General features: G+C 40.9%; 1 protein-coding gene across 2 annotated transcripts; it reads left to right on the top strand.

The window, feature by feature from the left end:
• Positions 1-12,695: 12,695 nt before the first annotated feature.
• PENK (proenkephalin) lies at positions 12,696-17,248 on the top strand. Of its 2 annotated transcripts, none has more exons than XM_084511438.1 (3): positions 12,696-12,903; positions 13,610-13,751; positions 16,275-17,248. In XM_084511438.1, exons 2-3 carry the CDS (start codon positions 13,614-13,616, stop codon positions 16,938-16,940), a joined length of 804 nt encoding a protein of 267 aa, XP_084367564.1. In that variant the 5' UTR covers positions 12,696-12,903; positions 13,610-13,613; the 3' UTR covers positions 16,941-17,248. The 2 variants fall into 2 exon arrangements, with proteins under 2 accessions (XP_084367564.1, XP_084367565.1); XM_084511439.1 differs by having other exon boundaries at positions 12,728-12,899.
• Positions 17,249-17,554: the final 306 nt, after the last annotated feature.

The following is a 17,554-nucleotide window of genomic DNA, read 5'->3' as shown; positions in this document are numbered from 1 at the left end:
GATAGGAATTTCTGGCACATTTGGCATAAAACTACTATAAAAATTAAATAGGTGGGATTTAAACCTAAAGTGTTCATGAATTAGAGAAGGAGAGATGCTTCTGAGCCATGGAACTTCTTGCAAGAACAGTAATGACCATTAAAAATGCCATAGTTTACATCTGTTTCTGTACTTCCTTTGTACCTGCAAGATGTTGTGTGCAGATCAACGTTATTTGGCAGCCATTTTCTTCAGAAGTTCCTCATATTTATTTTTTTTTTTTTTATATTATCCTCTGTTACCTCGGCACTCTGTCTTTGCCAAAAGGTTCATTGTTGTTAGCTCATTATTGGCTTGTTTCACTTAGGAGCCCAAGCAAGTCGTAACTTGTACCTTCTGTCAGTGGCCCTTTTACTCCAGCACTGCACATGCCAATGAGGATGAAGAACTGCTTTCTTCTGGGTTTTAAATGCGACAAGCAGGGTTATATTCCAGGAATATATTTTGTTTAAAGACCTACACATGATGAATAAGCATAGGTTTTTACCCCTTGCAAATCTCCTGTGCAACCAAAAAAAAAAAAAAAAAAATCGAAAAGGAATCCATCATTATTCCCTGCAACTTTGGTCATATGAGGCAAACCACCCTTAACTTCTATTTAAATCACTACAGCTCCAGAGGAGTAGAATATATTCAACATCTAATGTGTTGGGACAGAAGTAATGGGATGTAGATCCACTACTCAACTCTGAGAAATAAACAGTAGCAGTAGTCTCTTACAAATGAGATTTTTATTATTAGGCAAGGCTTACCAAGGTAATGTGCTTCCCAGCTTGTTATTGACTGAATTTGAAATCTGGGTTACTTTCCAAAGGTTGGTTTCAAATGGACATATTTACTATAGAGAGAACTGCTTTCAAGTTTAAGGAATACCTATAACTGTAATGTGCAGTCTCAAATGGAAGAAAGCTATCCTTTGTGCAAGTAAGCCTACTGTATCAAATCTGTCTTGCAATAAGTCAAGATGGAAAGAGTGATGGATGAGAACTTACTGCTAACATAACCTTAGTCTGAGTAAGCCTCTGCAAACTGCAGCTCCAAAGTAGATCTTGGACTTGAGAAATGTAGACACATTTCAGACAAACCTCTGATTATTTTAACTGAAATCCATAATCACATACCTTTATTTTTTATTTCTTATGTCTTGCATCCCACTGCCTCTCTTCAGCTTCTGCTAAAATGGAAAAGGCAAATTTCTTCCATTACAAATGTGTTTTATGAAATGTTGATATTTTCTGTCTCCTGTCCTTGAATAGTAAAAGACATCATTGTCAAATCAATGGAAATAAAACTTCATATCCATGATGTTACCAATAGCTTCTTAGACATATCTGTCTCGATTTTTACAAACAATTCCTGTGACAGGCAGTTAACATTTTCTGATCATTAGCTATTGCTTCCTACATTTTAAAAATTTGTTTACAGCATTGATTTGGAAACTTCAAGAAATTGAGTTAGTTTTTTTTTCCTATCAACATCAAGCATGAAGAGTTATCTGTGGTAGAACCAGTAAAGCTACTGCATGACAGAATAAAATTCAAGTAATAGAAGGCTACAGCTGACTTTAAAATATATTCAAATACTTCTTTAAATACAAATAATTGCTTTATATTGCTTTATATTACTTGTTTACATATGTGTTTATATCATAAATATGCAACTGCCATTTAGATGAATTGTAATTACAGACTAGAATCTATAGTATATCAATTTTGTTGATGAGAAAAAAGTCTTTGAAATCTATATAAATCAACACCTAAAAATATAATTGCATAAAATATATTTTGACAACAGAAGAAATTTTCTACTACTCTACAATGCCGCCTGGGATACTGCAATGTAAATGTTAAATAGGAAATGTCATTCAAAAGGATAAGGAAATGGGAATTATAAGGTTCTGATCTTTACACTACTCATGCACAATCTTGGCTTTAAGCAATGGGTAGTCCTTACAAAACCAGCTACAAACGTGACATAACAAAGACATGTTGAATTTCTTCAAAGGTCACACTTGAAAGGGTTAGCAATCTGAAGTAGGTCTTCAGATGAGGATCATCTCCCAGAGTCTTTTAAAGGCAGATGGAAAAAAAAAAAAAGACAAAACAAAACCAGAAAAGTTCAAAGCATGTAGGATCACACAGAAGAAGTGAATGACATACACAGAAAATATATAAAGGTTGATATATAAAGATAAATATATAAAGGTTCCTAGAGAAGGAAGAAATTCAGTTTACATGGGATCTGTAGGAAATTGTATGGATGAATGTATTTGTTCCTAAAGCACATAGAAGGTATTGCCTTTGTAGGGATAAGATGAATGGGAAGTGCTAGAATATGGACCAAAAAAAAAAAAAAGTGTGAAATTAAAAAAAAAAAAAAATCTGTTGATTCTTTAAAGATAAGTTTGACCAACAGAATTAACAAGGTCTGCAAGGCTTATCTTTCTTTGGTATATCAATATTTATGGGCTAATTTTTGACATATTTTAACTTAAATGCATCAAAGCCTTGAAATAGGAGATGGAACAACATTTTCCTAAACACCATTACTGTACTGATGTACTGTTCCCATACATGACTGCATAATTAAATCAACCAGATAAAACTAATTAAGCAATAGAGGAACCACTTACTTATATGCAGCTTAATTTGGGGGAAAAGTTTAAACACTTCATTGTATAAAAAGGCTTTCCTGAAAAGCACATCAAATGTTAGTTCAGTTTAATGTCACTGCTTACAATCATGCATTTATCTTCTTCTTCTTTTGATTATTTCTCCTGATAATAAAGCAGTTATAAATCATTCTCTGTAATGGAATTAAATCAAATGATGTGTAGTAACTAAAAAGATCACTGCCATAAAAACTGGCAGACTGGGAAAATATTAACATGAGTACATGACACACAGACAAGGAAAAGTAGTTTTGAACTTCATCTAGAATACATAATATGGAATCACTGTAGCTACATAAATTTGGAGCAGCAAGATATTGGCACTAAATTTCCAAAGGGTGACACTTTGTACTCCTTGGCCACAGAATTATTCCTCATGGGACTGAGACATGGGATTTTAAGTTTTAGACAGAGATTCATAGAATCACAGAATCACAGAATGGTTTGGGTTGGAAGGGACCTTAAAGATCACGTTGTTCCAACCCCCATGCCATGAGCAGGGACAACTCCCACTACAGCAGTTTTCTCATAGTCCCATCCAACACTTTCAGTGTTGGAATTATGTAATATTATGTAAAATAAAACAAAAAGGCTGCTGTAGGCAGGGAAAAATTGAGCACTGAAAATCTCTCCTGTTTCATGGGCTGTTTTACTGAAGAGACAGGCAAATGTTGGTACTTCCAAGCTACTTAAGAAGCCCAGATTACTCAGCACAGTAAATTACATGTAACCCTTCCCTCCCTTTCAGAAAAGGTGGAACAAAAAGGAAGAGTAACTCATAGGGTAAACATTAGCATGGGTACTAATGCCGTGAGTCTCTTTTCTGTAACATACTGTGATTGCTTTCTATTTTAAGTTGATATTAAAGAAGCAGTGATCCATAAAAGTAGCAATTATTTCATCCTTAGATCACTGCATTTCAGGTTCTATTCCCCTACAGCTTTTCTATGTTCTAATTTATAACTCAGCTAACTGTTCAGTAGATGCTAATCACAATTTAAACAAAGTGAAGAGTATTTTCACATGATCAAGAAGTACGTGATTAAAACTGAAATTCTGTTTTAAATCATCCTCCTAGAACTGAATACCATATAGCTACACAGAGATTAGACATAAATCGCTGCAAAAGATAAGTGAAGAGTTTTACAGAATTGCATTACTTTCATCTTTTTAGGTTGTAAAATGTATTTGAAAATATCAGATTAAATTTTATTACATTTTTATTTCAGAGAAAAAGGCTTTCAAGAAGGTTCTCACGTTGTAAAAATATAAGGATTGCTCACTTCTGTAGGTGCATTGATGGACATTACTGGATGCTGCACATTCATAATGGTAAGCTTGTGCAGAAACCCTAAGTAGTATTTTAATTACACATCTAACTTAAGACATTATTAAGAGGTAAAGTTTCTTTGAACTTCCTATTGCTCTATACTACTTAGATTTAATTTAGTATTTTTATTGTAATATATGATAAATGAAGTTAATTTAATCCACATCTGATAAATTTAAAATGTACTCATCCTTTAAAAAATTAAAACTTAAATCTATTTCCATTATTCTCAATCCATTTTGCTGGAAAGATTAAATAGCAGAGTATTTGCCATGTCTCATGTTACAGTTCCTTTTTCTGAATGGATATGCAATCATACAATTACTGTATTGTACTGCAAAATATTCTCAGAAATACATAAGCCACATATGTCAAATAAATTAACACTGCATTGCAATGTCTTTTCTTTTCATTGTTCTCCTTATGAGCTCACAAATTATGATAAATCCAGTAAGGGTCTCCCAGCCACTAGTTTTGAATTAGCTTTATCTTGAATAACTTCTCAGACTCATACTGCATGTTCAGAATATGAAGGAAAAAAAAAAAAAGAAAAAAAAAGAAAAAAAAGAAAAAGGAACAACCATTTTGTCTCTGTTTTCAGTTGTGACAGCTCCATTCCTCTTAAGAGGTAATCTAAGAAGATATTCATTTGGTCATGGCCTACAGCATGCAAAGAGAGGGACATCTTTCTTGGACATGGAGAACCTGGAAGCCAACAATCATCGAGAAGAAAATGAGTCTGCAGACACACTAAAGCAGTATTGTACATATCTAGAACTATATCTACCTAATGATGTATCTAAAAAAAAAAAAAAATCCACCTTCACAAACACTTAATTTTGAAAAACTCAGAAATTAAATTAATTAAGTACTAAGTACTATCGTCTAACATTTTTCCTCATGAGCTCTAACTTTGAGCTTTACATTTACAGTTATAGTTAACTGATGCTTAGTTATAGTTTACTTATTTACAATCAATTTACTTTGCAGATCCTTTCAGTAGGTTTACACATGTGCAGGTTGTGTTGGACATACCAGCTGCACATCTGCTCTTGTGTTCATGCACACTTTTAACAGAAAAAGAACCAGAATCTCAGGTGCAAAGCACAGTGAGAGAGTCCACCGTTGTCTTAACAAAAACACAGAATTGTCATGGAGAAAAAAAAAATAAAATCTCAGAGATATTTAGAAGGCAACCAGCTTGCACATTCTGTCAATGGGGAAACATGATATAGGTCCCCTGGGGATACCTCCACCACTGGCAAGTGTCCCTGTATATTTCTGTCCTGCACAAACAGGGCTAAAAATGATGGCTAAGGCTCAAAATGACAGTCAGCTCCCACATATGGGAATTACTTTGTATAACCCCCTTCGAAGAAGCCGTGCAACAGCATGCAGCTCTCTCCCAGAGTGCTGAAGCCAAGATCTGAACAAGCAGACGGGAGATAAGTCACTCTTGCCCTGAAGTATCTTGACCTCCTTGAAAGCTTCTCACTTCCTTCTGCTGGTTTGTGCTGGTGTTTTGATCAGTTGATGAGGCAACACAGACGCCAATCATTTTTGCCACATTCTTTGGTTCACTAGAATTTTAAAGATATTCATTAATATTTATTTTTGCAATATTTCAAATAACAATCTTACCACTTTTCACAACTAAACCAACACTAAATGAACTGGCAGAAAAATACCAATACAGAAAGCCATTCAAACTTCTAGCACCACTCCATTAGCATACACATTACATCTAATTTTAGTACAAAACATATACCAGACTGATACTAAATATTCTGGAAATGACAGCCTAGTTTGACCATAAAAAAAAAAAAAAAAAAGTTTTTTTACATATTGCCCTATGAAAATAGCAGAGTACTCTAGTCAACTTCATAGCACAGAAACTTCACTGCAGCATTTTTGAAAACAGTATTTCAGTGAATTATTTCAGTGAATTATTTAACTCTACTCATAATGTCCTATCAAGAAGCCACATCACCCTGAAAGTCTGAGTGAGGCAACAAGGCAGTTAGCAGTACAGTCCTGGAAATAGGTGGAGATTCTGCCTTAGCTGCTGAGTCGTACTGTTGCCTGTAGGGAAAGGAGGAATAAGCACCAGACAACAACTGAAGACAGAGGAAATCAACTTGAGGAATATTTTAGAACATAAACTAGTCTAATCTCATAAAACTTCTAAACTGTGACTTTCCCTATTCTATCTTATCCTAGCCTCAGTTTTTCTTCTCTCTTTCAACCAGGTGTGAATTCTGCTTTCAGTACTCATTCTCTATACCCAAAGTGATGCTGTAGTCAAATAAGTGGAAGTACAACTTACTTCTGCTTAAACCACATAGTTTTAGTATTGTAAGATTTGGATTATTTTATATGTCTTTTTCTGAAATCTTATCACACATCAGTCTGTTTATCTTAGACGCATCTGTACGTATCAGCTGATTAAATCCTAGGGTATCAGCGTAGACAAGTGACACTCCAAAGGTAGTCCAAATACCTAAGTTAAAAGTCTAAAATCAGGTGACAAACATTTCCCATGGAAGCCCTGTCCCAGAGGTATAAATACCATACCTGATACTTCAAACTTGATCAAAGACCATGAAATTTCCTTATAAGGATCAATTACTTTGTCTAGCAAAATGCTGCCAAGCAAGGTATTATCAGATGGTAACCAATGGCATTTACGTTACATTAGAAGGAAGTGGTGAATATCATGTCAGGTGACACAGAAAGGTTTTGGCAGAATTACTGATGGCTAGCTCTGTGTCAATGCCATTCTGACCACTTTCATGATGCAAACAAACTTTGCATCTTACCTCCACACTAGCAGTGGTTACCACTCTGATTTTGTGCCATGCCCAAATTATCAGACCATCTTACCACATCTCTCATTTTTCTTTACTATCTACACATTTTCTGTACTCTCTACACATTTTCACTCAACATGATAACTCTTCTGCTTCCCAAACCATCCAGGATCTGATCAGTTTTTGCATAAATTCAATCCCTGGGTTAAACCTAGCAAGATTCACAGCTTCAGCTTTCATGGAATATTTTCAATAGCTCTCTACAGGAAAAGCAATAAAGTCTCAGCTGGCTAAGGTGGCTTGTTAGTTTCTGGAGTGTTCAATTATGCAGCAGAAGAAATGAAATTAAATGAAATTGCTTTCAAGCATAAAACAAGCAGCTTCAAAGAAAAGGAACATAGACTGGTAAACTGAGAAGGGGAAGGTCAGAGTTCAATTTCTAGTGTTTTTTTTTTTTAATAGAAATACAAAGTGCAAAGAAGTACAAACAGCAAAACAGTTCAAATACATGTAAAATGAAAGAATGTGATGATGATAGATATTGTTCCTTAGTTCATTTTCAAATGATCTTAGGATGTTTTCTTATGTCAGCATCTTCTTCCTTGTCCTAGCTACGTAACTTGATTAATTAAATCTCATCTTTCCTTCCCATAGAGAACATTTTTCAGGACATACCTGAAGACCCAGTCCATGTAAAGCAGCTGAAAATGGTTTACATCAAAAGAAAAGTGGTGCAAACTTCATGTGGTGATTGTGAGATCTCTACACTTTATGCACCTTCCCCACTCCCTCCTTTTTGCATGAATATCACCTGTTTAGCATTTTTGGTTCGTCAGGGATTACAACAGTGGCTGCAACTAATCTAGAGCAAACTGTAAATGACAAAAGTTGTTTTTGTATCTGAGGAGTTCAGCCCACCATTAGGCCAAGGTATGTGTGCTTTCATGCTGCTTGCATACAGGCTCAGAGCTACAGTCACAGCAGGCTATACATAAAATAGATTCCCAGTGTGGATGAGGGAATTTCTAGCAGAGATATAACAAAATTAGGTATGACTCTCTTTGTTATCAGCATCACTTCTGGGAAATCTTTTCGGGGCAAGAGCAGAAGAGGGAGAGCACACTTGGCCTCTCTCTGCTCCTGTCATGTCCCCTGAGGAGGTGCAAGAGAGGCAGCACACAGGCCTCAGCAGGGGCAGAAAGGAGAGCGCTCAGTGCCCTGCTCCAAATCCCTCCCCAGTGGACTGCTGGAAATCACGACAACCACTGACATTGTTTTAAAGTCACTCAAAACACAAGAATTTCAAGTCACCTCTGCCTCTCCCTCAGCACCAAGCTGTGCCCCGGAGGACAGCCACAAGGAAGCCAGCCAGCCCTTACCCGGTCTGCAGGCAAAGCGTCCAGCTCTTGTTACAGCTCCCGTCTACAAAAAGCAACTTGTTTTGAAAGCTGTACTAAAGTGTGAGTACAGCACACCCCAACTGGGCAATAAAATACTAGCAGTGAGAATGTGAGACTGGAAATGGGGAAAAAGCTCCAAAATTCTGCTGTATGAATGTGAATAATGGGAAAACAGTTCAAGCTTGCACTCCAAATGTATCATTTAGACTCTGCTTGTTTGTTTTTCTTAATATGACTGAAGTGATCAAAATCTCTCATTTACAATTTTCAGCTAATCCTTCTACATACGCACTAGACACCGCAATCCTTTTCATAGATGGAATCTAATACTTCCTTAGTAATTCATGGATGAGTTTTCTAAATTAAAAAAAAATGAGGATAAATCACTCCACTCATGGGGAATAGTTATTGTTTTAAATAATAATCACTGCGCCTGGATTCCATCACAATGTATTTTGCTACTGAGCACCCTGTTTCCTTACCCCTCCTGTGGCCTCTGTGGATATGAGCAACATAATGCTTTTATAACAAATATAGATTTTGTACAGTTTGTTCCATTTACCACAGCACACACTACTTACTGTAGTTTAGGATAAATTTCAGATATTTAGGAGTGCACATCCTCAAGTACCCATGAGCAAGAGAGGAGCCTGTTAAAGTGAAGCTCCATATTTCTCCACAGAAGAGTATAAACTTCTCTGCTTTGTTCCTATCTTGTCTCATACAACTGCAGGTAAACAAACGCACCAAAAGTTGTATTTGTTGTGTGCTGACACTGAATGCATGTCATGCGCTTTATTTCACTCAGAAAAAGTAGTGTGAAACCTCCTTCCCCCTTAGAAGACTGAATGGCATCAGCCATGAGAAAGGAACAGAAGTTGTCAGTGTTACATCAATGGAAATATCTCCTGATGTCAACTAGACTATTGCATGTTTTTGCCTTCCAGAAAGGGCACAATTTGTTCAAAGGTAAAAACATGATTAAGAAGATCCAACTTTATCTGAGATGAAACCAGCAACCCAGTTCTTCATACGAGACAGTATGAGCAAAATAGCTATGAGCTATTCTTCAATAGCTATGAGCAGAACTGCCTGCAATGATGATATCATCCATATTTTTTCATATCTCAAACTATATATATACATATATATTAAGAGAGAGATGGGAAGCACTGGATCATCTCTGTCCTATAAAGGTATACTTTGGGTAACACCATACAAACTGTACATTGATTATCTCTCTCTATTACAATTCCTCTTGCTTTAGACTGAATTTAATAAAGATATTTTAAAAGTAGCAATGCATATCTCATGTCCATAGGTCTACAATAAATGACTTTATTGCTAAGTTTTGTATAAGAGGGTTGATCTCCAAAACCTTTCTTGACACTGATATCAGCTACATATACGTTCCCATCAAAAATTAAATCCATTTGAATGAGTTAAATGGAACCTAACTGGTCTTAAGAAACGCTGTGACCTTTTGCACTGAGCTGAAGAAAATAATCAACATAACATGCTGTTTTATGTTTCCCAATCCTCATTTTGATTCTATCAGAAAGGCTCTGTGTTATGAGAAGGGCTGCTAGGGCTGCTAACAGCATACTTATTTCATATTTCCGTAAATCTATCTTCATTTAATGATTCTGAAGCAGCTCGATTAGCATGATGAGTATAGTTTGGAAAATAAATCTGCTCCCGCAGTAAAGATACTGACGTGAAATTCAAGAGAATTTCAGTTTCTAACTCCGATGCTCACTTTTGGCATGACTTTGTAAAGTGATTCAAGTTATGTGCTTTACTTCTCTATTGGCAAAATTACGATTTCATCTTCCTTTCACCTTTTCCTAGCCAAAGTCTGGGTGTCTGGACAAGATTTAGGACAGGTCCCGAGGTGCTTCGAGCACTCCTGTAACACAAACAGTTTTTGTGTGGTATATCTGGATGGCAGATAAAAAGCTGCTGAAGTCTGGGGTAATTCTAGATTTTATAAATGCCAAAGTTTTTATCAGCTCCAGGACACTGTTATTACCAGGTTAGTAGGGAGCAACAAGTCATCATCATCACTGCTGTGAAAAGTGTTCTTTCTTTTTATGCCTCTTTATTTCTTTGTTTCTCAGTCTGCTGTTGCTGAGGAAATATTATCCCCTGCTCCTACAGCGACCAATTTTTATGTAGTTTTTGCCCTGTAGTCTTTTGTCCAAATAGTCCAAATACTCTCCTGCTTTTATCCTCTCTCTGCAAAGAAGACTCTCACATAACCACATCCATCAGGACTCAGGATGAGGACCAGATATAGGGAAGAACCAGCTGAAAATTCAAAGAGCAGAAGACCTGGAGAAGCAGACGAAACAAGGATATCTTTAGCACATCCAGCAGCCATGGCTGCATTTCTTCTGCCCAGTGCTGGCTGTGTCCACTTATCTCTCCTCTACCCCATGCACCTGTGCATCTCACACCAAATCTTTTCCTCTTTTCCTCTTCCCTGGTCCCCACCCAGAAGCCGTAACACTTATCCACAGCAATACAACCCTCTCCATTACTCCTCTTCTACACAAAATGTACATGCCTTTTATCAGTCCATTTGTATTCTTTACTCTTTCTTCACCCTGTCTCTTTTGCTGCTCAGGTCTGCACATTATCTGCAGGGATTATCCACACCTCCATACACAGTGAGGTTCTGGCATTGCCTGGGTTTTCATAATGACCAGATTAAACACAATCAGTGGCATTAAATGGCGTAATGAGGGACAAGGCAGACTGAGTAGCTGAGTGGGCAGGCTGAGCATGGATCCTTGTATGCACAGCTATGAAAATGGGAGCCAGTCAGCCCGGGGACGTGGGATGTATGCTGCAAGAGGAATAATCATGGGCTATCTGTCCCACCACACCATGCTGACTGTTAGATTGCAAGCCCATAAATGACAGCAGAGCTGGGGGTCAGTGAGTGAGTGCCAGTAATTGATCCTGAGGTGATGATGTCCAAAAAAAGAGGAAAAAAATAAAAACTTGGTAAAAAACATCCTTACAGCAAAAGAGGCATGGAATGTGTCACCTCTGTGTTAGTCAGTGCCTCCATGACCATTTCACTCTTACCCAGACAAAAGTCAGGAGGCCGAGATGTACCTTCCCAGCAGGAAGCTGGCTAGGAACAACCTTTACAGCATGCCTGCTTACTCAGTGGCCTGGCAATTGGCTTGTTACTCCAGATGCAAATACAAATACACCCAGTGGGGTGATTTTTAAAAAGTCTACCTCGTCACTTGGGAGTTCGCTTTCAAAGTTGGCTGGTATCTCTGGGGAAACTGAGGGCCTGATTCTCTTCTCACACACCCTGGGTACATGCAAGAGCTATGTCTTTGATGTGAAGGGATGTATTTCTGGCACTCCATGCATCCGTGTGAGCCTCCTTAATCTGAGTCAGATATCTGATGTAAAGACTAACAGGTGGCAGAAGGCACAATTTCCACACGGTAATGGTACTAGATCTTGTGTTAGTCCTGAAGGATGAAGACTGTGTGGCATTGCTGTGCTGCAGAGTTAGGAAAGACAAATGAGATCTGGGGAGGCACAAGCTGAGGTGTCTTCCTCCTCCGGTGGGGATGACTATGTATTAACGTCCTATTGAAATTCCATTCACCAGGCTGTGCACAGTTCCCATTGCTCACACTCAGAAATGATGAATTCAAAGCACAACAAATTCCGGGGAGAACATTTACTGGGTAAGGGTCTACCTCAAGACAGAAAGCTGCAGAGCACAGCCTGGTGACTAGAGCAAAAAGAGGGCTGAGAAGGGAAACGATCTCACAGAAAAACACCACAAAGGCACAAAACCCTCTCTGAAAGAAAAACGAATACGTATAAACCAGCTGCAAATAATTTGGGGCTGGAAATGAACCACAGCTCAGTACTGCTGGGGCAGAGCCCTTGCTCAGGGGGGATGTCAGGAATCAGGGGGGATGTCAGGGATCAGGGGGATGTCAGGGATCAGCATCACTGCCCGAGGCCAGTTTCCACATGAGCGGGGCAGCAATGCCCCAGGTGCTGGGGCTGGGAACCTCTTGGGATCACTCAGGATTATGCCTCTACCCGGTGTGTCCTATTTGTGCCTTCCCAGTCGCTAAAACCATGCAAACAGGGCAAAGCTGTCCATGCTTAGGAAATCCCAACATTTCACCACCAAGACCCTTGCACAGACCCCACCTCACTGACCCCCGGGGGTTGCGGCGTGACTCACGCAGATGCCTCAGCCCCCCCCAAAAAAAACCTCCCCGTGGGCGCCTTACGGGACTGGGCATGGGCACGGGCACCCCACCCGCCCCCTCGGAGCCACCGACGGGGGGGTGCAGCGACATCGGGGGGGTCGGGGAGGGGGATGTCGTAGGGACTGCGTCAGCGGGAGCCCGGCGGCGATTGGGGGAGGCCGCGCTCTGCCCGCGTTCCCTAATTATAAAGTGCCGCCGCCCGCAGCCGCTCGGCGCCCCCCCGGCGCTCACCGAGGCCGTCCTCGGTGCCCCCCTCCCCGTCCCCAGCGCGGAGTCTCTCTCCGGGGGCGCAGGCTGCCCAGCCCCGCTATAAAAGGGCTGCGGATCCGACGCCGGCACCGCAGCAAGGCGCAAAAAACCCGCCCGGAGCCCCGAGGGGAGGCAGTGCGTGAGTGAGACGGCGGGGGGGGACCCGCCGCACCGGTGGCTTTGTGCTCCGGAGACGGGAGATGAGGCTGGGGATGGGTGGCCGGGGTGGGACGGGGAGGTTTGGGATGGAGCATTTGGGACGGAGCGTTTTGGGACGGAGTCTTTTGGGATGGAGCGGTTTGGGGCGGAGCGGTTGGGGATGAAGCATTTGGGATGGGGAGATTTGGGACAAAGCAGTTTGGGACGGAGCATTTCGGATGGAATATTTGGGACGGAGTGGTTTGGGATGGAGCATTTTAGGATGGAGCATGTCGGGATGGAGAGGTTCGGGATGGAGCATTTGGGACGGAGTGTTTTGGGACAGGGCGTTTTGGAATGAAGCATTTTGGGACGGAGCGTTTTGGGACGGGGCGTTTTGGGATGGAGCATTTGGGATGGAGCATTTGGGACGGGGCGTTTTGGGATGGAGCACTTTGGGATAGAACATTTTGGGATGGGGCGCTCCAGGGTGGAGTATTTTGGGACAGAGCATTTGGGGTTGAAGCACTTCAGACGTAGCATTTCGGGTGTAGCATTTCGGGACGAGCGCTGTCCCGGACGGGAGCTTAGCGTCGGGGCGGCTCCGCTCCCCCTCCAGTCACCGGGGTTTTTGGGGGATGGAGGGAGCGGGGGGGGGGCGGCTGCCGTCTGACCTCTCTCTCTGCCTCTCTCTCCCCTTCCCGCAGCCCCATGGCGTTGCTCCTGCGGCTCGGCTGCTCGCTGCTGGCTCTCAGCACCTGCCTGCTCCCGCGGGTGCGGGCCGACTGCGGCCGCGAGTGCGCGACCTGCGCCTACCGCCTGGGGCCCCGCGCAGACATCCACCCGCTGGTAAGGCGCCGGGGGGCCGGGATCGACCCCCTTCCCGTCCAGAGTCCCCTTTTTGGGGGACAGCGGAGCGAGAGAAGGGGGGAAATAAGGCATAGTTGGGATCAGGATGGGTTTTGAAGCGGGGGCAGAGCACCGCAGAGAGCCCCTAGCCCCGCGCTGTGTGGAGGGGACCCCCTCGGGGTGGGGGGGGAGAGGAGAAAGTCGAGTGAAAATTGAAGGGGAAAGGGAATTGTGGCCGGAGGGGATCTCCGCCGGGACCCTCCATGCTCCTCACCTTTGCTCGGCCCTTGCCGTGGACGAGGGGAGCGCGGCCCCTGGCACAGCAAGCTCCCAGGCCCCTGAAAGCAAAATGGAAAGCGATGGCTGTGCCTGGAAACTTGCCCAAAATCTGGCGAAAAGTGAGGTTCAAGCCCAAATCGAACAGTTCCTGCTGCTCTCCCTCCCGTTGCTGCTGTGCAGTGAGGAATATGCCTGTAAGAAAGTCTCTTTGACACTGCAGCATCTCCCGAGGTAAATCATGTTTAAAGAAAAAAAAAAAAAAAGTGGATTTTTTTTTCCTTAAAATTGAATCTGTACTTTTAATGTACTTTTAATGATACTGAAATGATTAAATAGCATTCTCACAGAGCCAACTCAACTTGAAATTTAGGTATTAGGATCAGTGATGGGCTGGGGTCCCTCAGCCCTCCCTGGGGAATGCAGGAATTTAGGCTGACGAGTCCTCAGCCAGCCGTTGCTGCAGTTCCTGACCTCAAATAGAGGCGATGCTGAGGCATCAGACTCCCAACACTGCTAGATGTTCAGGAAAGTTTTCCTCCTAAGGTGTCATCGGTTATTTGGAAGTTTAAAAAAGGAAGGACTGAACCTATTCTGTGCAGAATGAGGAGTCACCAAGTATTTCTGCTTAGTCTAAAGCAAGGACTCACTGCTAACCACAGCAGATTTATAAGGGCAATATTCTTAGGGTGGACAGCCAACATTCCTAAAGTTCTGTATACTTATACTCAATCCTTCAAGCTTTCGATCAAACATTAGCTTTAATATTAACCATGGGAAAAAAAAAAATAAAAAAAAAATAAAGAGGTTCCAGACACTAGTATCTAGTAATATCAGAACTGGTATTGTCATATTGTATCTGTAAGATATAACCTGGTCATTCATACACACAAGATGGCATATGTTCATTTGGTGATAGACTATTTAAACTAACTGAAAGAGAAGAGTAAGGGAAGGACATGGTTTTGCTTTGATTTGGAGCAACTCCAAAGTCAGGCTGAAGCTGAAATCAAATTCTCTTTATTGCATAACTATAGTATATAACAATAAGTATGTAGCACCTGTTAAAGTAAATTATTGTGTTGCAAAGTACATAAATCCATGTAATTTTCTTGTAATCAAATAGAAAACTGTATGTAAATTTCTGAGAATAAAACAGCTCAACAGACAGGTAAGCCAGAGGTAGTGAGCTAAAGGTGAGGTAAAGAGAACTGTGCTGAGATTTCATTTCACACTTTTAAAGCATACTGAGATCCTTAGAAGTCATCATCCATAGGCAAAATAACTGTTTCTATTACTAAAAATATTGGTGATTTCTTCTCTTTTTTTTTTTCATGAACACTGTGGCCAAGAACTAAAACCACCGGATTCACCTTTTTGAAGCTGAAGAGTTTGGTTTCACAAGGGGTAAATTCCCCAGCACAAGAGATAATAGCTAATATGTATGTTAATATTGACAGCTTACATGATATACATACAGATGTTGACAACTTTTTTGTCTTACCCTGAACATTTTTTTTCCCCATCAGAAGCAACACAGCTTGGGATTTTTTCCCTCTTTCTGGTGGTCACTGCTTTTTAAGTCAAACTAGCAAAATCGGAAGTCTGATCTGCCTAAGGAAGTCTGTATTTCTACATTTGAATTGGTACACATTTGAAAGATGTGCTCCATAAACTAAAACGAATTATAATAGACAGAAATACAGCCTTTAGAGCTACACAGTCTATTAAAGATACTGAGCAGCACAGTACACAGTCCAGCTGGCTTCTTTGCAGCAGTGTTGCTGTTTTATTAGTTCAAAGTGGCTTTGTTCCTAATATTTCTGAATGCTACTTTTAATAATGAAGATTGCATACACTTCTACACACTCCTTATGAAATGAACCACAATTGGATTTTAACTGTCCATTAGTAAATAGAAAAGTTCATAAAAATGCACCCTACGGTAAGGGAGGTGCAGGAACTGTACATACATCTTGCTTTGAAACAGAATCATTGGGACAGCCTTGCCACGTGAGACCCACGATCCACCTGACCTGGTACTCTCTGCCTTAGAGCGGAGATGCCATGTCCTTCAGAGAAGGATATGAAAGCCTTCAGAGCAGCCTTTCCTGAAGAGCTGTCCTTCCAAGCCACTCAGAGAGAGGCTCGCTCATAGCCTTTTATTAACAAGAAAAGCTAAGACAAGGTGACAGTGAGGTGTGTGTTGCTATCAAGTCATTCTCAGCAAACCCATCCATTTTTTAGGCATGTACACTAGAATGTGAAGGAAAGCTGCCTTCTGCCAAGGCCTGGGAGACCTGCAAGGAGCTTCTGCAGCTGACAAAGCTGGACCTTTCTGAGGACAGCAGCATTGCTCCAGGAGACAAGAAAGAGCTGGACGAGAACCATTTGCTTGCAAAGAAGTATGGAGGCTTCATGAAAAGATACGGGGGATTCATGAAGAAAATGGATGAGCTCTATCGGGTAGAACCAGAGGATGAAGCCAATGGAGGAGAGATCCTGGCTAAGAGGTATGGAGGGTTCATGAAGAAAGACTCAGATGATGATGCCCTGGCTAATTCCTCTGACCTGCTGAAAGAGCTTTTAGGAACAGGGGATAACCCTGAAGCGGGGCGTTACCGAGAAATAAGTGAAAATGATGGAGACATCAACAAAAGATATGGAGGTTTCATGAGAAGCATAAAGCGCAGCCCAGAACTGGAAGATGAAGCCAAAGAGCTGCAAAAGAGATATGGTGGCTTCATGAGAAGAGTGGGCAGGCCAGAGTGGTGGCTGGATTACCAGAAACGGTACGGTGGGTTTCTTAAGCGCTTCGCCGACTCCATTCTCCCTTCAGAAGAAGATGGGGAAACTTATTCCAAAGAGGTCCCAGAGATGGAAAAGAGATATGGTGGATTTATGAGATTTTAATATCTTTCCCTTTATCCCTTTTGTCCTAAATGAGAGAGACTGCCTTATTGGTCATAACTTATTGTAACGTGTTGCTTGTACTGTACAGTTTTTTACTGTCCTGGTTAATGATGCAACCTGTGATCTGTTGTTCCAGGTCCTGTGTTCTTTCAAGTCCAATAGCTAATTTCTGTTTTAGTCAAGTTTCAGTCTGTATTGTAGTTACCATGCTATTTTGATTACTGTATTCATTTTCTTTAATCAGGAAGTACATCTACAGTAGAATTGCTTAACTGTATATACAATAAATTCTTCATCCTAATGCATAACTTCTGAAGTGCTTTTTTCCTGTTATTTAATCAAACATAATATGAATTTTTCTTAACACTAAGCAGAGTAATGCCAACCTCTTTTCTATAATTACAGAATTTGTACTGCACACACAACAGCTGAAACAAATTTATGTCTCTGTTCTCTCAGAACCTTAGAATAGAGGAACACTAAACATGCTCTAAAGGGGATATAATTGTATTTGCTCTAACTGCTCTCATTTTAACCAATTAGCTGAATCTACTGTGCTTAACCATTTCACACAAAAATAGTTCATAAAAATCTTTGACTTAAAGCTCTAAAAA

The sequence above is a fragment of the Aythya ferina genome (genome assembly GCF_964211825.1).
Source record: "Aythya ferina genome assembly, chromosome: 2".
In the NCBI taxonomy this organism is placed as follows: Eukaryota; Metazoa; Chordata; class Aves; order Anseriformes; family Anatidae; genus Aythya; species Aythya ferina.
Note: the sequence above shows the minus strand (reverse complement) of the source record. Positions and strands in the feature narration are given on the sequence as shown.